We start from the raw sequence: 21,461 nt of genomic DNA, 5'->3' as shown, positions 1-21,461 counted from the left end.
CAGCAGCAGCAACAGTGTTTGTAAAAACTCCTGTTAATAACCCATGCCAGATGGGCAGCAGCAGCCTCAGCTCCCCTCTCCCAGCCATGCTGTGGGGACAAGCTGTGCTCCCAGCTCCTGTGCACAGAGGGCTCTGGTGCCTCCTTTGCACAGCCAGCAAAGGGCTGATGTGGGAGTCAGGAACTGTGCAGCAGGAACTGTGCCAAGGACTGGGGCATCTGTCAGCTGCTGAGCACTTTGCTTTGGCTGCCTCCTGCCCACGTGGGTGCTGTGCTGAGCACAGGGTGCTGAGGTGATTTGAAACCCAGGGTGGCTCTGACAGCAGCATTTATCCACCCTCTCCCTAAGGACACAGAACCCTTTGTGATTGCCTTTAACAAAGGCACTGCCTCCCTGCCTTTGTCCACCCTCTCCCTAAGGACACAGAACCCTTTGTGATTCCCTTTAACAGAGGCACTGCCTCCCTGCCTTTGTCCCTGCAGGGGCTCTGTGATGGGACCCACTTTCCATTTTGATGTGCCCGCCCTGCACTTCGGTGACATCGCCTTTGGTGAGTGTGCCCTGGGCTGGCACCACAGTGTCAGAGCTTGGTGTGCTGCTGAAATGGAGCCCTTGAACATAAGAGCATTCATCACTTGTGGTCCTCCACCACAGCCTCTTCAGGGTGTTCATTCAGGGCTGCTGGTGCCTCAGGTACCCTTTTGCCATCATGAGATCAAACAGGACCAAAGGAATAAAAAGTCAGCATCACTGTTTGGCCACTTCTTGTTTCCCTTTTAGTAAGTGGCACAATAAAGAAAGGCACCAGGCAGGAATATTGTTCTGTAATAGCAGATTCATCCTGCTTAATCTGATTTCATTCCTAAGGTTTCTTCAGCTGGGGGCAGCTCTTTTATCTTTGTTCCTTTAAACTGTGCTGTTGAATGTTGTCTGCATGTGTTACCTCAGTGGCATTTGAGAGAGTGACATCTTTTTTGTGCCTCTCCTGCCTCCCTGCTGCAGTCACTGTTGATGGGCATGGAGAAGCCCTGGGCTGTGCCTGCAGTTGGTTTTTCCTCCCCATCTGGGTTTAAATGACTCTTGGTAAGCAGGCTGGGAGATGTCTGCTCCACACATAGCTGGCTAGCCAAGCCCTAGATCCACTGCAATGAGCTGTAGTTCAGATAACAAAGAAGTAAAATCCAAGCACAGTTTTATCCTACCAGCAGGATATTCACACCAGCAATCATGAGGTATTGATGCCTAAATGGGGATTTGTGTCATTTTCTTAGGTTTTCCTCACACCTTGAAGTGTTGCCTGTTTAACACCTCCCTGACACCCATGGGCTTCTCCCTCTACATTCCTGGGGATGGCTTGGGAGTGCCCAGTGTTAGCAGCTCCACTCAGATAGGAAAACCCAGCAGCCAGTTGTGGAGGAAGGAAGTTCGAGTTCTGAGGAGATCACAGGAATTCACCATAAATCCCCCCAGTGGGACCGTCCGTGCCCTGGGATCCCAGGATATCAAGGTATGGGAAGAGTCCAGCTGCTGGGGCTGAGGCCTCACTGCAGTGTGGGAGGGCTTTAGCTCTGGTGCCAGCTTTGAGCATCCTGGGAGTGAGAGATCTGCACTGCTGGGAGGCCTCTGCTAGCTGGGTTACCTGGGATGTTCCTCAGGGAGCACTGTTTTGTTTCCAAAATCATACACTGAGATCAATACCATATGGTCAAGTCCTGAAGCCATTCTTGTGTTTTTGAGAACAATTTATTTGATTGCAAGTGGGCAGAGGAAGGATGAAAACAGAAAGTTGTTGGAGAGATATCATTTTAGAAAGCAGTTTTCTTCTCTTCCTGGTCTTGTTTCTCATCTCCTGGGCAGCAGATGAGTTGTATTCACTGCAGGAATCTTCAGTGAGGACAGAAAATACTCTGCAGCCACAAACTGCCCAGCGTGTGCTGGGCCACACTCTGCCCTCAGCTTCCTGCTATAAGGCTGGACTTGTTCCATTCAAGACAACAGACTTCTTCTGCATTTATGTCATTGTAGCCAGGTGAAAAATTAGTCCCTTTAGCAAATCTCATATTGCCAGAGGGATTTTTTTACTCTCAAAGACTGTTGCTCTACTTATGGACCAGGAGAAGAATTAAAGGACAATTCTCCCTTTGTCTACCATGGAACAAGAGCTGGAGGACAGCACACATGGGTAATGAGAATTTTGGGAATTAGCAAATACTTGCTGCACTTCTTTTCTTTTCTGCCAGGTCACCCTGTGTCCCAACACTGTTGGGGACTACAATCTGGAGCTGGTGCTGGACGTGGAAGACGTTGGCAGGAGGGTGTTTGCACTGCCCCTCACAGCCAGGTACCAGCACCTTTCCTGCACCTGCTTGTCTTTGCTCATGCATCCAGCACCAGCACACTGCCTGGCTGCAGCTCCAAAGGAGAAGTGCTGCTTCATGAGCTGGATCTGCCCATCTAGACATGAGAACAGTGCCAGGAAAGCAGCCCTTAGTGAGATACGCCCCTGCTCACAGCCAGCCATGGCCCTAGGCCTTTTTCTAAAGGGAGCAGGAATAACATTAATTGTTGGCCTGGGCTTTGGTGCTTGAGCTGGAACAAATTTCCAAAGGCTTGCCTGCCCTTCTTCCTGTAAGTGGTGAATTTATGCTGGCTTGTGACCATCCTGCAGCAGTGGTTTGGAGCACAGTGAAGCAGCCTGCTGAGAGCTGGGGTCTGGGTCCCTTCAGCAGTGCATGTGCAGTGGGGAAGAGGCTCCAGGCAGGAGTGGGGAGAGCAAAAGGTCTTACAAAGAGGACTGTAGTCCTTGATGTGGCAGGCCAGCTCAGCTTTCACTGCTTCCCTCTGGCTCTTTTGAGTCATGTTCTCAGAGCTGAGACCAAAAGTTGTTCTTGCTGCAGCAGAATTCCATCCTGCTGTGCTGCTGTGGGTGTCAGTTTAGTGCCAAGAGGGATACAGTTCCCTGGTGCTGTTCCCTCTCCCAGGCAGAGCCATCCAGTCAGTGCCTGGGCTGCCATTTTGTAAAGCAAGCACAAATGGGGACAGTCAGTGTAGAGATCCATGGGGGAAGGAATTGAGGCAGCTCTAGGAACTGGAAGAAGTTGATCACTTGCACTGTGGGCCTTGTGCCCTCCACTGCTGGAAGAGATGATTCAGTTTGCAGGCAGGACAACAGTGCTGGAGGAGAAAAGGGAGTCATTTTCACTGATACACGGGAGTCTTGTGTTCCTTGAGCCTTGGTGGACACTGGTCCTCACTGGAAAGGCTCCCCCAGAGCTCAGGGACCACTGGCACTGTTACAGGAGTCCTTGCAAGTGTCCTTGGGCAGAGAAGGGGCAACACTGCTAAGACAGCTCTGGACTACTGTAGGACTGCTCTACTACTCTACTCTGTTAGATTTGCAAATACCTTACACTCCATTGCATGCTCTTGGAGGACAAAAGTTCTCCATGCTCCCAGTGTCTCTCATTCCCCTGGGGTCATTTCTTTGCCCAGGTGCATCGTTCCTACACTGCGAGTGCTCAACCCTGTCGTGGAACTGGGGCACTGCTGCTTGAAGGTGCTCTATGATGAGAAGGTGACCCTGGTGAATGACAGTGACTTCCCTGGCTGCTACTGTCTTCTCCCTCAGGTTTGGCCTTGCATCCATCTCCTCCCCTCAAATGTTACTGGGGGGGTTATTAGGGGAATAAAAGGGTTTGGGTAAGACCTTGCTGGTTTCTATTCAAAGCTAAAGGTTTTCTGAGAACAGGAACCTAAATACAAACTTTAGGAAGCAGTTTAACATGTTGAGGAAGATGTTTAGAGTCTAGTCCTTGATTTGTTTTCACGTGGCAGAGCTTCGAGGGCCGTGAAAATCCGATACAAGGAAGCTGTCAGCACCCAAGTGGGTTTCTCTGCTACAGCAACTTTTGGACCCCTGGGAATGCTGAGCACCTACACCTTGCATCTTGGTTTTTGCCTTCTTGCTTTCTCCTGAGAATTTTTACAAGGGTGTGGGAGTTGCTCTTGTGGTAGAGGTTAAGGAGTTTAAAGTTTCCTCAGTTCTGAAGATGCCTTTGATTCTGTCCCTGCCAGGAACACCAGGAGGAGGCTGCTGCGTGGTACTCCAGCCTTGCACCCTCTGGGATTATCGAGGCTCACAGCTCGGTGCAGATCCCAATTACACTCCAGGCCCAGTTGCTGGGACAGTGCAGCATCACTGCCAAGCTGGCCGTGTTTGGGAGACCAGGATCCCCACTGGTGAGAGCAAGGGGACTTGTGTGCCTTGAGCAACTCATCCCAGTGGGGTTAAACTGCACAGGGATTCTTCCAGGAGCTTGTGATTTATGGTTGGTGTGGACAAGGGCAGAAGGGACTGGTGGCACAAGCAGCAGCTCATGCCTAGGAAAGAGGAAGAGTGGAAGCCTCACAGGTGGCAATCTGAGTGCCTGACCCAGCAGAGTTACAAATCTGGGAGATGGGATAACAACCCCAGGCTGAAACCCAAACCAGTCCCTGGGTCTCATACTCTACCATGTTATCAGATGAACACAAGTGCTGCTTCATTACAGCTGTTCAGCATCACATCCCTGAATCCTGCTAAAGCAAGCACTGTTTGCTAAAGGAATGTTTTGTGCAGAGCTGGACTGAGGCTTCTCTGAAAGCCAGGTCCCTCAGGTCTGAGAAATAACCATCATATCTCCTCAAGAAAAGCCCACCCAAAACAAAATGAATGTCCACACAACTTGCATCTGGAGCATAGGCTTTGCTTGTTTTTTCCACCAAGTTTGGAAATGGATAAGGCAAGCAATTCCTGAACTAAAGCCTCCTAAAAGAGGACTCTGAAGATTCTGAAGATTCCAAGGATTGTAAAGAAGATTCTAAAACAGCTCCTAAAAGAGGCACATATCATAACAGCAAGAGACTACAAAATACAGGCCCAGTCTGCCAGACATGGATGCTCTTCATCCCTCCATAGTCTGGTTTGTGCCATGAGCACCCCACAAAGGCAGCAGTGCTGCAGGATGTGGACGTAGTTTAGCAAAGGGATCCATGTTCCTTGTCCTACTGTCTGTGCCAGCTCTGCAAGAACAATCCTTTTGAGTTTCAGACTATTAAGTTCAGACTTTTTTTAAGGAAAAAATACTGCTTGAATGATGCAATTACTAATTGATGCCCCTTACTCATATATATGAAGATTACACATCAGCACAAATTGAAGGCAGCTAACTTGCCTTATCTCCACTCTGAAGAGCCTCCTTGCCTCTGGCTCGTGCTGCTTTCACCAGTGTAGCTTTTTGAATTGTAAGGAACTTTGTGTTCAAGGCTGGCTGTACAGCAGCAAAAGTTGGGAAGGTGCTTTGGGCCAAGGTGGAGCATTTGAATGAAGCAGGCAGGAGGTAAAGGAAAGAGCCATGTGGAAGAGATGTGAAGAAGCAAGCATGGCAAACAGCAGTGCTTTGTCCTCTGATGATGGGAGCTTGTGGCTTTCAGGTGGGATCACTGCAGACCCCACACTTGCTCCAGGCCTTCTGTTTCAGTCTGCATCACTGACAACTTCCAAGGGCCATCATTGTCCCCAGTCTAGGAATGCTGTTGGAGCTGGCTGTGTTTTTAAAACTGCCTTTGTTGCGTCTTTTTTTTTACCTTTCCTACCTTCTTCCTGGAACAGGAAATCCGTTTAGAGTGCGTTGGCCAGGGCCCCGTTGTCTATGTCCATCCCAGGGAGATAAACTTCGGCTCTGTCCCAGTCCTAGAGGATTGTTCCAAAACTCTCCACCTCGCCAATCAGTGTAAGATTCCTGCAGCCTTCCAGGTGGAGATGGTAAGTGTCTGTGGGGCTGTTTTCCAGGGAAGTGCTGGTTACCAGCAGCCCTTGACTTGTTTTTTGTATGTAGTGTTTCTGTATTGTTCTGTGTGAGTGGAAGCAAGATATTCCATCCAAGGGCAAGCAAGAGGAGCCAGGATCTCAGGCACGCCTCTGTGAAATAGTTTGCAGAGAGATTGGAGCAGAAATTAGTCTGGATCATGTTTGCAAGTTCTCTCTTTATGTTATGGAAGATACTGAGCTGTGCAAGTCCTGTTTTTGGAGCTCTGAGAACAAGAGAAGCCTGTGGCCCTTTGCTCCTAAGAGGGCATGGATTTCCCCATGGACTCCCCATTCCATCTGCATTTGTTTGTGCCAAACTTGTGTTTATGGCAGAAACCAGGGTGTGAGATCTGGCCTCAAACTGCTCATGGGGAGGCAAGTTTCACAGCTCCTGTGGGTCAAACCAGTGGTGCTGTTGCAAGCAAATGCATCTGTGAGGGTTGTGCACCCCCAGAGCCTGTGGTCTCTGTAGCATTGCAGAATGGCTCTGGAGATCACCTGCAGAGGAAGGTTGTTTCATTCCTGGAGGTTACACAGGGGGACAGGGCTGGAGCTACAGCTTGAGAAAAGCTTTGGAAAGAGATTTGATCTTCTGTATATTGGATGAGTTCAACTTCTGGAGCTGGTTAAAGCCAACCCTGATCAAGTGGACTTGTTTGTATTTGTGGATAAATCATCAGGTGTTGTGTGAGAGTTCAGGCTCAGCCTCCTGGGCCAAGGAGGAGGGGCGTGAATTTTCCTCTTGCTGCTTTTCCAGTTGTTTGGGGGATAAATGTTATCCCAAAGTGGAGGACTGGCAGGGTAGCTTTTCCTGTTCGGCCTCTGCAGGGAGCAGTGCACCTTGGCTGGGTGCTCATGGTGTGTAAAGGTTGGGTTTCACGTGCTCCTGCCAGGGCCAGACCTGCAGAGCTGTGTCTGTACAGCTGTGCTGGTGCAAGGCCTTTCCCCCCTCCTCTGGGCACCTTCCAGCTCCCTTGCTCAGTCCATGAAGTCCATGAGAAAGCAGATGACAAGAGTTCTTGGGAAGAGTGGGCCATGCCCACAGAGCATATGTTTTCTTTCTTTCTTGCTATAAGCATGTAGAGGTGATTTTTCCAAAGCAGAGGGCCCTGGGGCACCTCTCTACAGCTGATGATTGGTGGGGAGTGAGGGCTTCAGTCCTTCAGGGGGTGTTGAGAAGCACTGATGGGCCCTTGGGAAAGGAGGTTTGGGATTTTGCTCAGCTGGCTTTGCAGAGTTATCCTTCAGGCTCTCAGCAGTGTCCTCCAGCTGTGTGGCTGCTGGGCTGGGATTTGAGCAGTCCTGCCTTCCTCCAGCCATGAGCCTTTGTGCACACCCAGCTCTGCTGCCAGGAAGCCAGCAGGGAGTAAACAGCTTCCCTTGGCAAGCACTCCAAAGAGAGCCAGCAGGGGGAATTACCTTCTCCTGAGGAGGAGCTTCCCTTGGGTTGAGCAAAACAGGGCTAATGACCCGAGTATGTTAAAGGAAGGTAAAATACAGGTTGTATAAGCTCTTGGGGAATTGCTGTGCTAGATACCATAGCTTACATTTAGGGAAATTAAACGTTTATGGTTTTTATACTCATCTCTTTAGCCTTCCCGTTTTCTGCACCTCACAGCAGAGCGAGGCCCATGGCTTCCATCTAACTTAGTGTTTGGCTTTTCCTACAGGCTGTGGAACGTTCCTGCTGGAGGATTGAGCCCAGCAAAGGAGTGGTCCCCCCCAGTTCAGAGGTGTCCGTGGCTATCGTAGCTAACCTGAATGACACAGTGAAATTCCAGGAGAAGGTGAAGGTGTTCATTGAGAACAGCCCTGTGACCATCATCTCTCTCCAGGCTGTGGGCATTGGCACCACAGTTGTCGCGGACAAACCTCTTGTTCCAATACTCGACTTGAAGTCCTGCTTCAGGTAGGAGACTCTAGAAACTTCCACATCTCCTGTGTGTTCAGCAAGGAACAATTTTTCCATAGCCCTTCAGGCTAGGTCTTCAGTACTCAAGGTCCCAGCTCTGTTTCCATGAAGCCACAGGAATTCATTTAGAAATATGTCAAATATCCAGATATCCTGGAAAGCCACAGAAATGGAAAAGCTGGAAGACCTGGCAAGGCTGAAGCTTTGAGCCTGGGCAGCCTTTTGGGCAGAGGTTTTATTGCAGAGTGCACGGTCAGGGAACGCCATCAGGGTGAAGCTGAAGCTGAGTGATGCCAGGGAAATAACAGCTGCCGTGACATTTTGCATCTCTCTTCTCTTGCAGCTTTAGCCGCTGCTTTTACCACTTCCAGCTGACGAACAGAGGCCGCCGCACGCAGCGGCTCTACTGGAGCACGGAAGGGTTCCGCACCTTCCGCCGCAGCGCTCGGGCCCCGGCCCCCGCGGGCGCCCAGGGCAAAGGGGCTCCCCCCATGCCCCGGCCTGGCAGCCCCGTGTTCAAGCTGTGCCCAGTGCAGGTGGACCTGAGGCCGGGCCAGACTGTGGACATGGTGCTGGAAGGCTGCTCCAGCACTGTCCAGGTGAGGCCCTGCCCAGGGCTGAGCCTTCCCCATCAGATCCCCCCCACTGCAGCTTCTTCTGCAGCCCCTTGACACTGGCCTGGCACAAGGAGCAAGTGACTTCAAGAAACTGTTTCAAGGCCAGTTGCTTTCCTTGCTGGCCACCATCAGTTGCTAAGACTCCTTTGTGTTTCCCTAGCTACCATAAACCCAACTTGCTGATCCCAAAATACAGGGTGAAGGAAGTACTGCTCCTTTAGGCAAACAGGGCTTACCTGTGTCATGTGCTGAGGCAGAAAGGGAGAGCAGAGAAAAGAAGTTGCACTTAGGATAAAAGTCCAAGCAGGAAGCAGATTAAACTACTGTCAAGTGCTTTTTCTGAGGGAAAAACCCTTTACCCAGGAAGTAAAACAAAAGCCCTGGGAATGGCAGGAGTGTCTGGGAACAGCATTGCTTTTCCTCTGAAGACAGACATGGGCACAGGGCTGCTCTAGCTATGAGTCCTGGAGGGGGAAAACACAGTGTGCCAGCTCTAATGATCAGTGCAATGTCCATCCAGGCAGGAAACTGTTCCCAGGGATCATCAGAATTGACAATTTGACTTTGGTCAGCTTTTCTATCACTGCTTGCCCCAGTCTCTCAGCCAGCCCTGGTGTCCCAGGGACAGCCAGGTTCTGCAGCACCCCTGGAGAGCAGCTCAGAGGGGGAGATTTTAGCAGAGTCTGGGAGTGTTCTCCTACCTGGACCTTTCTTTCCAGGGGAAATGAAACTCTGCAGAGAAGCTGCCAGCTAAGTCTGGTATGCCCAGGACCCCTGGGCACAGATATTTAGAAAAATAGGTGGCAGCACAAAAAGAAAAGAGAGCTATTGAGGAGAGCAGAGACTAATTTCAGTCCCTAGTAACAAGTGACAGGAATGGGGCCCATGGGTGGGTGGCAAGGCAGTGTGGGGTGTAGGGCCTGCCAGCACACACTGGGACACAAGGGAATCTTGTGTGCAGGAGGTGAAGGAGCGGCTGCTGTGCCACGCTGTGGTGGGGAAAGAGACAGCAAAGAAACAGATCCTGCAAACAGATGTCATCTGCAACTTCATCTGCCCTGCAGTGCAAATGTCCCCCAGAGCCATCGCTTTCCGTGTGGAAAAGGTAAAGTCACCAGATTGCATCTTGGCATTAAAAGGTGTAACTCTTAAATTGGCTGGAAGTAAATAGAAATATATGCACTTTTGGGACTGAAAAATGTGAAATGCATTGGAAAGGGAAGGAGGTCTATGGCACTTGAGGTTGTTTTCCCTTGTCTCCTGTTTCCATAGAAACCCAGTGATGTCCTGACACTGCAGTACCAGCCGCTGACATTAAAAAACACCAGCTCCCTGCCATTCAGCGTGGTGCTGGACTTGGAGCAGCCCTTCCTGGTCTGCAATGTGAAGCGGAAGCCCCTCCCTGCAAATTGCAACGTGAGCCTCTGTGGGCTTGTGCAGTGGGGTTTGAGGAGGAGGGATGTGGTGGTGCACTTCTGCTGGGAGCTCCTTAGTTGAGAAGCTTCAGCAGTTTCAGAAGTTTCTGTAGTGTCAGCAGTGGATTGGCCTGAGCTGAATCAGCAGAGCTGCTGAAGGAATCAAAATCTTATCTGAATTGGTAACATCCATGCTGGCTCTAAAACATGAGGAGAGGGGAGCAGGAAAGCAGATTGAGGCAAGCCATGCAGTAGTGGTGTCTCCTGGAAAGCATGCCAGCTCTCCAGCAGCCACCCCTTGGATTGGGGCTGAGCACAGAAACGGGAGCCTGAGGGATCCTGGACTGGACTGTGGTGCCTGCAGTCAGACCCCTGCTGTAGAGAGATGAAGCATGAACTGAGGAGCCCATGCTGGGGTCACTTTGAGCATTTACTGTTTGCTGCTGTCAGACCTTGGGACATGATCCCACAGGTGATTCATTACTGCTCATCTCCTTGCAGCCTTTGACAGTGGGTGTAGGGAAGGAACTTCATCTCTGCATCTGCTTTAACCCAGCTTATAAGAACAATCTGATCAGCTGGGTGGTAAAGAAGATTCTCAGGGTGAGCTTCATGGAGCATCCTCATGTGGAGAAGATCCCTCTTCGGGGGGAAGTCTACTTCCCAAATCTCCACCTCCCCACCAAGGCCGTGGACTTTGGCTGCATCTTAAATGACACTGAACAAGAGTTGCAAATGGAGATGACCAACTGCAGCCCACTCCCTGTCAACTACCACTGGTCATTCCTGACAGACAGCCAGGTGAACACCATCAGGTATGAGCATCATCATCCCCGTGCTGCTCCCAGCCTGGCTCTGAGTGGCTGTCACTGAGCTCAGCAGACCAGCACCCAGCCAGGGGCTGCAGTGCAGTGAGGAGCTGCTCCTGCAGGCACCTCTCTCCCCCACTACAGGTCCACCATCACAGTTATGTTATTTTCCAGGTTCATCCCTTCACCACCTAAATTCAAGCCACAGTCATCAAAGAAGAGGAGAGTGTTTCCATGGAGATACTCCATGACTGAAAGTGTGGAGGAGCTGACCGAAACCCCGGAAACAATGCAGGATTCTGCCCAGGAGGATTCTGCTCAGGAAGATTCTGCCCTGGAGGATTCTGCCCTGGAGAATTCTGACGAGCAGGATTCTGCTCAGGAAGATCATGCCCAGGAGGATGCTGCCCTGGAGGATCCTGCTCAGGAGGATCCTGCTCAAGAGGACTCTGACCAGGAGGATTCTGCTCAGGAGGACTCTGACCAGGAGCCAGAAGATGCAGAGCATTCCCTGGAATCAGAGGTGGATTTTCTTGTGCACCTACCACTTGCTTTGCCTCCTCAACTTGCCACCAAAAAGTCATACTCGTGCCAAGCTCCCTTTTTGCTGCCCTTCTGTCCTGTGCCCTGAAAGTGGCAGTTGGACATGGGGTGTCTGGGGAGGTAGAAATAGGAAAGTTTTGCTCAGAGAAGCTCACTCAGATCCTACAGACTTATGCTGGGTTTGGGATTTTTGGCTTATTTTCTTTACAATGTAAAATGAGGTCTTTATCTGCATCATGATGAGAAGGCTTCCAGCTTCCCATGTGTGTCAGCCCATGAAGAGTCATGATCCCCACATAGCCCCTTCCAAATCCAGCTAGAGAACTCACATCTGCGCCTTCACCCAAAGCTGCTATTGCAGTGACAGCTCCAGAGCAAGACTTTGCAAAGTCACTTATTATGGAGCACCAAAAAGTCACTTTTTATTATGCAGTTTAGAAAAAAAAAGAATGATGTAAGGAAGCTGAAGAGTTTCTCAAAATCCCAGTGTTGGCATTAAGTTTATGGAGAAGGGTTGTACCTGCTCACACACAAATACCAGTTGTTTCTGCACTGCACAGTTTTTCTGAATCAGGAGAAACAAAGCCCTATATGAACAATGTGTCTGAATGTTTTCAAATAGAAGCACAAAATCATCTTTATTTCCTGATTGTTGCCATGAATGCACAAGTAAACCAGGGAAATTCAAGTGGCCATCCTGGAATCCTGGAATGACTTGGCTTGGAAGGGACTTTCAGAGATTAGTAGCTCCAACCCTCCCTGCCTGAGTGCTGGGGGCACCCAGTTCCCTCAGGCAGATTTGATGTAGGAGGTGCAGATGGAGCCCAGGTCTCATCTGTGGCTGGGTTTGGACCCACACTCGACTGATGGCCTGGACATTGTCACCCTTGGTTTGTGCCAAGGTCCCTTTCCAGCTGCTCCTGGTGTGGGAGGTGCTGGAGCCTGCAGCAGAGCGATCTTGCTCAGCGCAGCCAGTTCACTGCAGCCCGTGGTGCTTTTTCCAGGGGCTGTCATCCACTCCTGGGGTGTCTCAGAGGCCGCTGAGGATGAGGGGACTGAGCTGGTTCTCAGAGATGGAGCACCCCAAGCTGGGAATGCAGGAGGTAAGTGGGAATTTGTCTCATGTCCATGTTTCCAGTGTGGGAGGTGGTTCTGTAGCCCCAGTGCCACTGGTGGCCCTCAGCACTGCTCACAGAGGGGCCTCACATCCTTCCCAGTCCATCACAAAGCTCTGCTGAAGCCAGTGCTCACTGGAGAGGCCATGTGGGACATTTTGTAGGGCTGCCCCAGGATGCTCCCTGTGCAGCCCCTGTGGAGGGCATTGCTCCCATTTACCTCATCAGGTGGTTTTCAGGACATTTTTGTAGGAACTTTGGCTGTAGCAGCTTGAGAGAACAGCACGTAAGTCAGAGAGAGGGAGAAAGGCCTCAGAAGTCAGATGAGCCTTCCCCCAGTTTCAAGGGCTCCCACCTCCAAGTTCTGCAGCAGAGAGAATTTCTTGCTGCCAGGAGACATTCCGGTTGACTTTAATGTAGTCTATACTCATGGATAAGTGATTATGGGAGATTTTCCCCATGGTCCCTCCACTGGTCAGTGGCATGGGCACAGGATGTGTTTGGGGAATAGGCCCCTCCAGCTGTGACTCTGCTTTATTTCAGGACACACCTGCTCTTCTGCATCCATTTCCACTCTCACCATCTCCATCTCCCCTCCCTGCAGGTGTTTGATGTGCGGCCGCTGTGGGGTGAGCTGCAGCCAGGAGAGAGCGAGCAGGTCACCTTCACCTTCTTTGGGCACGCCAACGTGCTGGCGCGTGTCCGGGCACTGTGCCACGTGCAGGGAGGCCCCAGCTACGAGGTGGTGCTGACCGGGGAGGCCTCGTGCCCCAGCTACCAGCTGGACCTGCAGGAGATTGACTGGGGGCTGCAGGTACCACAGGCTGCTCCTGCCCACAGCTCCTTGGCTGGCGTCATGGCCACCTCCATCCCAGGCTCTCTGCCCCGCTCAGCCCCTCTGCTGGCTCTGGGGCTTGGAACACAGCCTGTGAGAGACAGTCCAGCATCCCAGCTGGATTGAAATAGCCACCCCCACCCCTCCCTCCCTTGCCCTGGCTGAGGGACAGGACACTGTCCTCTCCAAGGCACCTGACCCTGCCGCCTGGGGAGCACAAGGCTCCCAGGGAAGATGTCCAGAGGGACCTGTCCCTGAGATGGCCCTCCACTGATCTGCTCCTAAAGCTTGAGCTCCAAGGAGATGCTCTAGTCAAATGCTCTTGCTTGATCCACAAAATCATCCAGGGAGGAACTTGGGCTTTCAGTCACTCCAGTACCTGAAAACAATGTCCCACAATAATCCCCACTTTACTTCTTTTCACTTTAGAGTCCACAGATACTTCCAGTTGCTGGTACTGCCTGTGTTGTCCTGTGTGTCTCTCTTGTCGCCTGTCTGTTTCTTGCCAATATTTGCATGCAGGTGCCTTTTCTTCTGGAATGCCTCTCAGAAATGCACTGACTTTCAGATACAATTCAATGGGAACAAAGTTGTCAAAGCAAAACAAAACTGTTCATTACTAAATTCAGCCGAGCTGGGTGTGTGTCTCCCTGCCCCCGGGAAGGAGCAAACACCCTCCAGCAAAAAGGCAATCTTTGTATCCCCTCTGTACCTAGCTGGGACAGTCTCTGGCCCCTTTCCCCTTGGAGGGGTACTCAGGAACTTCCATTCTCTCTGACCAACAACTTTTCTGTCCCCTCCCCTCTCATCCTCCTTCCTTTTGGTCAGGTCAGGTTGTCAACCCCGTCCCTCTGCCAGCTCACAGCAACACCCAACAAACCAACCTGAACAAATCCAAACCACAAACAGCAACATGCAGAACCAACAACTTCCATTCTTTAACTTCATAAGCTTTTGGCTTTATCTCACACATCTCAGTGCCACCTCCTCTGTTTCTCCTGACTGTTGGTGGCCCCTCAGAGTGCAGAAGACCTGGTCCCCTGGTTCATTTATTCCTGGTCTTCCCAAGGCTTTTCCCTCTCTCTGTAGCTGTGTAGTTGCACTGTGGCTGTGTGCTTTCAGTGCCATGAAAGAGGCAGGAGGTTCCCAGCATCAGCCTGTGTCTGTAACTTCTCCCTGCTCTGTCCTCTCTGCAGAAGTTTAACGAAGTCCTCAAAGCAGAGGTGACCCTGCGGAACACGGGGCTCATGGAATTCGCCTTCGTGGTGCCAAACTGCAGAACTGGCACTGCAGCAAAGCCTCTGCCTGGAGTGCCCGTGGTCGTGCCCACCACAGTGAGTAGCACAAGTCATTGCCTCTGGCCCTGTGTCAGGCGGCCCAGGAGAGAATTAAAGGAAAAAAGGGGGGAAAAAGAGGAAAAAAAGTGGGGGAAAGCCCCCCAGCTGTGCTGAGACTGCAGCCCAGTGAGAGCTCAGGAGCACACACTGCACCCCAGGGGTGGAGGTGCCAGCTTTTGGGCACAAGGAAGGTAGAAAGTGATGTGGTCTGATGGTTTCTTCTGGATGAGAACCTGTCCCCTCAGCCTGTCTGTCCCCTGAGCCATCCCACAGCAAAGCTCTGATGCAGTCCCTTCCTCCTCTCCTGTCCCTGCAGGGTTCCCTTGCACCTGGCCAGAAGCAAGTGTTGAAGGTCTATTATCTGCCAGGAAAGCTGGGAGCCTTCCACAAGACTTTCCAGGTCCAAGTGGCTCATCTGGAACCGGCAGAAGTCGCCCTGAAGGGAAAGGGGACCTTCCCTGGGGTTACCAAGTACCGGCCCAGGAAGCTGAAAGGTGAGCACTGTGTTGGCTCCCAGGAAGATCCCCTGGTTTCCCCCTGCCATCACACATCAGGCAGCTCACACCCATCTCCACAAGCCTGGAAGTTGCAGGGCTGCCAGACCAATGCTTTGGCCTCTCTGGCTGCTTCCTGAGTTTTGAGCAATTGAGTCCATTTAGGCTTTTTCCCAGGATCCTTTTCCCAGGATCTTGCCAGCACATTGTTGTAGGCCTGGAAAGATGATGGCCAGGCAGAAAAGCTTGGGAAAGCTGTGAGAGAGGCTGGCAGGGCTTTTGGCAGGGTTGGATGTGTGTGGCATTGCAGGGGATGAGATGATCCCCTGTGAGTGAGAATGAACATGAGGATTCAGAGAGGAGCAGCAGCATCCATTGTTTCTGGGACAGGCCAGTGTTGGGGAAGTGGGACTTGTCAGCTTCAATGGGATTGGCAATGTGCCTTGTCTTCTATTTATGGATAATTTTTTCCTTCAGAAGAGGAGATGCTGCAAGAGGAAGGAAAAACCCCAGAGGAAGAAGAAAAGGAAAAGGATGAATCATCTGTGACCATCTGTGGTGATGGAGTCACTGATGCAGTCATTGATGCAGTCACTGATGGGTCACTGATTGTCACACCTGAACAACAGGCTAGTGTCCAACATCTCCCCAGGCCCCTTCAGCTGAGGGGCTCCCCCAGCAGCACACTGGGTCTGGTGGAACAGGTGGGAGGGTTATTCCCACTTGGGAAATCGGAGGAGTAGCAGCTGTGCTCCCTCCCAAAGCCACCTTTGCTTGTGGCCAGCCCATCCTCCATACTTGGAGCTCTCAGATAGGTACTGCCACTATCAGATTGCAAGATTTCTGGGCCACTTGCTGAATTTGGAGAGCTCGTGGTGTGTTCTCTTTTGTGACTGAGAGAAATATTTGTATTCAAGTGTTTATACCTAGAAAGTGAGCAGAATATTCAGAGTCAGAGAAGGGCCAAGCACCAGCAAACTCTTCTTCATTTGCTGTGTAAATGGCAAGAAGGGCAACGGAACTGGTGAACTTTGTGATCTCCAAAGGCCTTATTCATGATAGCCCTCATTTTTTATTGGTGTATGATTCCATAAAGCATTTCTCTCCTGTTCCAGAATACAGAGGTTAAGCGGAAAAAAATATTATTTTTTTTAAAGGCAATTTCTATACCTGTATGATGGGAATGATGTGGTTTCTTCTCCAGTGATACTGCCAACCTTGAGATTTCAGCTGAGGATAAAGAAACTGAATCATCCAAATATTCTTCAGAAGACAAACCTTGAGAAGACCAAGGGAAACTGGGAAGCTCTTTGAAGAACCTACAGAGCCATAAGAACCTCGAGGATTGGCATTGGCACACCTTGTTTACCAATAAAGCAGGGAAAGGAATCTCTTATGGGAAGAAATCTGTGAAGGCTGAGCCCTGCCCAGGCATGGTGCAAACTCCATGAGATCCTGCACAGTCTTCCTCTTCTCCCAGTGAAGCTTTTCAGGACAGAGAACTGAATCCTTTCCACCTCTGCGAAGCACCTGGAGCTTTTACAGCCACCCTTAAGCACTACTTGAAGTCCCACCTGTCCCTTGCCCCTGGAATTGGAGAGCTAATGCTGTAACCCCTGTCATGAAGGCAGTGACACCCTTGGGATGGTCATGGATGACAGTCTGAGAGCAGCCACGGTACCTTGGGGTACTTTGGCCCAATAACCCTGGGGACTGTGGCAGGCTCAGAGAGAACACTCTTGGTCAGGTGTGAGATGTGTGGCACTGATTGTGTGGGTCATTAAGACTGAACTTATTGCTCATACAGTATCTACATATTGTCAGTGCAGTATAAAATATAAGCAGGTCTAATATAACATGAGCAGCTTTGGCTAGAAACCTGCAGGTTTACAGACTTTGCAACTGCAGAACTCACAGGGAAAAATCAACAAAGCACCTGTGGAGCTACTTCAGGATTTTATCTCTGGACATGACTGGGTCTTAGCTGGATCTGCAGCCAGAGGCACCAGGAAGCTGTTGGGGCATGCAAGGAGCTCAGGTGGCACGGGGAGGGTGGCAGGAGCCTTTCAGCCCTTGCTCCTTGCCAGATTCAAGGGAACCCTCCAGGGCTCCCCTGGTGCTCTTCCTCTGCCTTCTGCATGCTTTCCCATCCATAATGGGATTTCAGACTCCAGAAGAGCAGCCTCTGTGAGGTGCACTCCCAAAGGCAAAGGTGTTCTAAAGTGAAAATCCCTGCTCTAACTTGTGCCACTGTGCTGCTGAGTTGAACAAGAGGAGCATCCCCAGCAGCACCCCTTTTTGCAGCTCTCTGGCTCCCAACTAACTGCACACATGCCAGCTGTGCCAAGTAATGGGGATTCTAGCTGTGATCACACACTGGCCAGATTGTGCTATCATGGTAACTGATTTTGAGAGGAATGGCAGATTTGTCTTTACAAACAAGCTGTGGGTCTGCTGGTAGATAAAACCAGCACTGGGAGATAAAAGAAACAATGGGAAGGATTCCACTGATTGATGAATGGAAAAAGATATTTGCTTTTACAAATAAACTTTAGATTTGCTGCTAAATGAAATTGGACATTGAAAGATAAAAGAAACAATAGGGAAGAAAAACCCCTAAATTCCATAAGAATTAAAAATTAAAGGGTAGGGTTATACCTTAGAGGGAAATCTTTGGTATCAGGTGTATCAGGAAGTCTGAACCTCTCAAGTACCTCAGCCAAGGGGAAAGAGAGAAGGGAAATGTGGCTGGAAATTGGGATAAAAAGGGAGGCTGTGTCCTCCAAAAATTGGAGAGATCCCAGGGGAATGCCCCATGGCCTCTCCCTTTATCAAATAAAGCCAAATAAAGCCTCTGTCTCCTTTCTGGACATAAACCTCTGGTGTTTGTGGATTAATTTTCCTAACATTTTGATTCACTGTATTGCAATCAAGTAGAAAAATTATTAAAGAAAGACCTCATAAATCAGGCCTGCTCTGTTAGATCCATGTCTGGCCTATCATTTCTTCTAAGTGGAGCTGGCACTTAGCAAGTTCCCATGTGAAAACAATCCTGGTATGAATGGTTTGTTAACATAACAATCTATTTCTGAATGAAAAACAACCACACCTGCATAAACACTAGATCTATCCCATGAGAATCACTAAGAAAATATGTAAACAATTTAAGAATAAAGATATTTGATAGACAAGTAAAATACCTTTTTCTAACCAATACAGTAATTGGCAAAAAAGCTACTGACCAACTGGAGGCACACACGAGGTCTGTAAAACTTCTAAATGAAGTCTTGGCTACACTGAGTTACTGGGAGTGGGAGCAGAGCTCTCCAGAAACTTGTAGCTAGAAGGATTTAATGATATTCCTCACTTTGAGGCTCTTCTAGAGCTTAACTGCCAACACAAAAGCGTTTCCATGATCCTTTTAAGCAAATAAATGAGATCCATGAGAATTGGGATAGACCACAAGGGTCTGGGACAGCCTCAGTGCAGAGGCCAATGGGTTGGATGTGTTACAGAAACCCATAAGATGCACACCTAGAGAGCCCTTTCCACTTGTACAGCAGCTGGGCAGGGAATTCAGTCCGTGGAATTCAGTCCATGGAATTCAGTCCATGGAATTCCCAAGGCCTTATCAGTTTCGCACAGTCACTGAAGTCTCTGCTATCATAGAAACCCAAAATCACTGGGGTTGGGAAATCCCTGCCAGCCCATGGAGTGCCAGCTGTGCCCGATGCCCACCTTGTCCCCAGCCCAGAGCCCTGAGCGCCACCTCCAGCCCTTCCCGGGACACCTGCAGGGATGGGCACTGCAAAGCTCCCTGGGCAGCCCCTGCCAAGGCCTGAGCACTCTTTTTGCTTTTTCTACAAAAAGGAAGATTTTGTATTAAAGACATTCTGTACTTCTGTTGTCATTTATCCTAGGCCTCTGCTTGGAAAATTTCCTCACCACGGTTTGATAGACTTGATGATCTTGAAGTCTCTTCCAACCTAATGATTCTGTGATTCAAATATCACCAATTAAAAGAAAAAAAAGCTGTTGATTCTTTCTCTCTTCTTCTTCCATCCCCTTGTTAATTTTCATCTTCTGAATTCTGCTCTTTATTTTCCTCTCCATCACACACAACTATTTTTAGTACTCTCATTTATTTCTATTCCCTATCTATTAATCAGCAAGAGGTAGAAAAGAACAAATGGAACTGTATCTGTTGGGAACAGCTCCATGTTTTCACAGCATTCATGGTAGTTTATTTTCTGTGAGACCATTGCCCATTTGTCAAATTCAGCTGAGCTGCTGGACAGACAAACAGATGCTGCAGTTACACAGAAAACAGAATGTTGTCTCCTTTCATGGTGACTAAGTAGAAAATTTTGACGTTTTCCTCTCCTCCCCTTTTCACTATAAAATCATGACAACAGGAAAGTGTAGATGCTTTGACAGGCTTCAAGACCACCACTTTACCCAAGTCTTTTCTGCTTTAATTACTTTTTATCTAATAATACAGAGATTAATGAGTAGTATCAATGAATTAGTCTAACAACTGGCAGTTTTAATGCATTTTTATACACACTTGTATAGCACCATGATCCAGTCAGATCCTCAGACTGAAGCTAAACTCTAGCCCATGTCCAGCATGGGAAGAGGAAGAGTAATTCCCAGGAAGAAAGTTCTGTTTCCAAACAAAAAAAAAAAATCAATATTTGACGAGCTTTATGACAAAAATTAAGTATATTTTTAATACAATGCTAATGATCATAGACAAGCAGGGCCATAATATATCAAAATGTAACAGAATGGAAATCCTGCAGGTTGGTATAGTGAGAAACTATTATTGTCACTTAGAAGATTGAACTGTTTCATTTAAGCAGTTCTGAATGCCAAAACGCTGAAAGTAAAATATCAGGAGTTGTTAAGTGTAACGATTTTTAAATCAGGATCATTAAACAGAAGGATTACTGCAGGAGCTGGTGGTGAAAGCTGGGGCAATAAAGCACCCATTTAGCAGGTATTCAACTTGTAGCAGAGAACATGAGTGCTAACAGTTCATGATTTAGAAAATTTTACTTCAGTCTTGAGCATTTTCCAACGTTTTTGTGTATGACTCAAGCACTCTTTATTGGTAATGTGTGCTTAATATGCCATGATGGGGTGGGAACTGCTGTGCAGAGGGCAGGAAATTATTTATTCTCACAGGTCCAACTTTCTTCTGCAGTGAACATTTAAAATTAAATTTTAAAAAAATGTACAACCCACATCCCCAAAGTTTTCTACGTTTATGGAGCTGTCAAAACAAGACACTGTACAGAAAGTTGAGAGTTTTGTGGGCCTGTTTTGCTGAGTCTTTGCAAGACTTGATGTGTTAGACTAACGGCTACAGACTTGCTTCCTAATCAAAGGAAAGCTCAATTTCTTGATAAAGAATTTCTGCTTTTGGGTGTCTTGCTTGCTATAGAGCTCCATGGCACAGATGATGTAATTCCAAATCACCACATGGCAGGAATTATTAAAGGGAAGATGCACCCTGCATTATCAAGGACAGAAAAGGCTGGGTTTGAAATTAGTCATTCTAGAAAGCTCTTGAGGTTTTGTTGAGCTTCCTTAACAAAATTATTTCTCCATCCTTGCTCCTGTCCCTTCCCTCTGCCTCTCTTTTTTTTTTTATATTTTTATTAAGAAAATACAGGAAATACTCTAATGTACAATGGAAGCATTACACTGTGTTCAGGACATTATTGCCTTCTTTTGTAGAAGGGCTTGGGATATTTGAAATAGCCATGGAAGTGTAGCAGAAGCATTCTGTATGTTGGAAGCTTCCACAGAGGAAGCAAGATGTGATCTTACAAGTCAGAATGAAATGAAAAAGAAAAAAGAAAAATAAAAAAGGGAAAAAAAAAGGGGAGGGGAGGAAATCTGACAGTGTCACAGTAACATCTCTAACTGGTTATCAGGAAAACCAAAGAAATAAAAATATAAAGAAGGAAAGGAGTTGGAATGAGTTGTTTGAGAAATATGACAAATATTCTCAGCAGACTTAACAATGTGTCTAAATAGGAATCATTTTTTGTGTGCTATAAAAGCATCCAGGAGTTCCAGGACTCTGTTGCCACAAGCAAAGAACAAAATGCTGACCCCAGAAAGAATTCACATTCACTTACAGGGGAAACAGGGACACACTCTTTCAAAAACAGAAGGGAAGCCCTCCAGCTTGCTGTTGGCACTACTAAAACTTATACAAAGGACAATTTCCCATTAAGCATTAAATTACAAGCAATGCCTGCAGATTCACAGGTGTGAATCTGGCAAGGGTGAAGGAGAACTGATGGTTGGAGGTAAAAATTACCCTGCTGTCTTTAATGTTTTCTTTTACATATTAACTCTTATATTTGGAATAATTATCTATAACATTTGTAAGGAAAATGTTAAAAGTACATAGACTCCACAAGCAAACAAATTAATTTTCAAGTGGTTTCAACTTGCCACCTTCTTATTCCAGTTGAGAACGTTTATAGAGTTTTGAACATACAAAGTCTGGAGAGTGA

The 21,461-nt window shown here is 48.6% G+C and overlaps 1 protein-coding gene across 2 annotated transcripts in view; it reads left to right on the top strand.

Annotated features, from left to right (window-relative positions):
- Nucleotides 1-18,257, top strand: part of LOC106630608 (hydrocephalus-inducing protein homolog) — a 29,847-nt gene extending 11,590 nt beyond the window's left edge. The window contains exons 13-30 of one of the 2 annotated variants that reach the window (XM_074551087.1): nucleotides 483-550; nucleotides 1,272-1,507; nucleotides 2,241-2,341; nucleotides 3,493-3,628; nucleotides 4,075-4,239; nucleotides 5,651-5,803; nucleotides 7,519-7,757; nucleotides 8,104-8,359; nucleotides 9,339-9,482; nucleotides 9,650-9,793; nucleotides 10,294-10,607; nucleotides 10,776-11,124; nucleotides 12,149-12,247; nucleotides 12,864-13,073; nucleotides 14,291-14,428; nucleotides 14,748-14,925; nucleotides 15,403-15,554; nucleotides 16,130-18,254. In XM_074551087.1, coding sequence (XP_074407188.1) covers nucleotides 483-550; nucleotides 1,272-1,507; nucleotides 2,241-2,341; nucleotides 3,493-3,628; nucleotides 4,075-4,239; nucleotides 5,651-5,803; nucleotides 7,519-7,757; nucleotides 8,104-8,359; nucleotides 9,339-9,482; nucleotides 9,650-9,793; nucleotides 10,294-10,607; nucleotides 10,776-11,124; nucleotides 12,149-12,247; nucleotides 12,864-13,073; nucleotides 14,291-14,428; nucleotides 14,748-14,925; nucleotides 15,403-15,554; nucleotides 16,130-16,132 — 3,085 coding nt within the window. In that variant the 3' untranslated portion in view covers nucleotides 16,133-18,254. Of the gene's footprint in view, nucleotides 1-482; nucleotides 551-1,271; nucleotides 1,508-2,240; nucleotides 2,342-3,492; nucleotides 3,629-4,074; nucleotides 4,240-5,650; nucleotides 5,804-7,518; nucleotides 7,758-8,103; nucleotides 8,360-9,338; nucleotides 9,483-9,649; nucleotides 9,794-10,293; nucleotides 10,608-10,775; nucleotides 11,125-12,148; nucleotides 12,248-12,863; nucleotides 13,074-14,290; nucleotides 14,429-14,747; nucleotides 14,926-15,402; nucleotides 15,555-16,129 lie in introns of both variants that reach the window. The other variant, XM_074551088.1, reaches the window with a different exon arrangement.
- Nucleotides 18,258-21,461: the final 3,204 nt, after the last annotated feature.

The sequence above is a fragment of the Zonotrichia albicollis genome, chromosome 13, assembly GCF_047830755.1.
Source record: "Zonotrichia albicollis isolate bZonAlb1 chromosome 13, bZonAlb1.hap1, whole genome shotgun sequence".
Classification (NCBI taxonomy): Eukaryota; Metazoa; Chordata; class Aves; order Passeriformes; family Passerellidae; genus Zonotrichia; species Zonotrichia albicollis.
The sequence above is the reverse complement of the archived record's forward strand: the minus strand, read 5'-3'. Positions and strand labels throughout refer to the sequence as shown.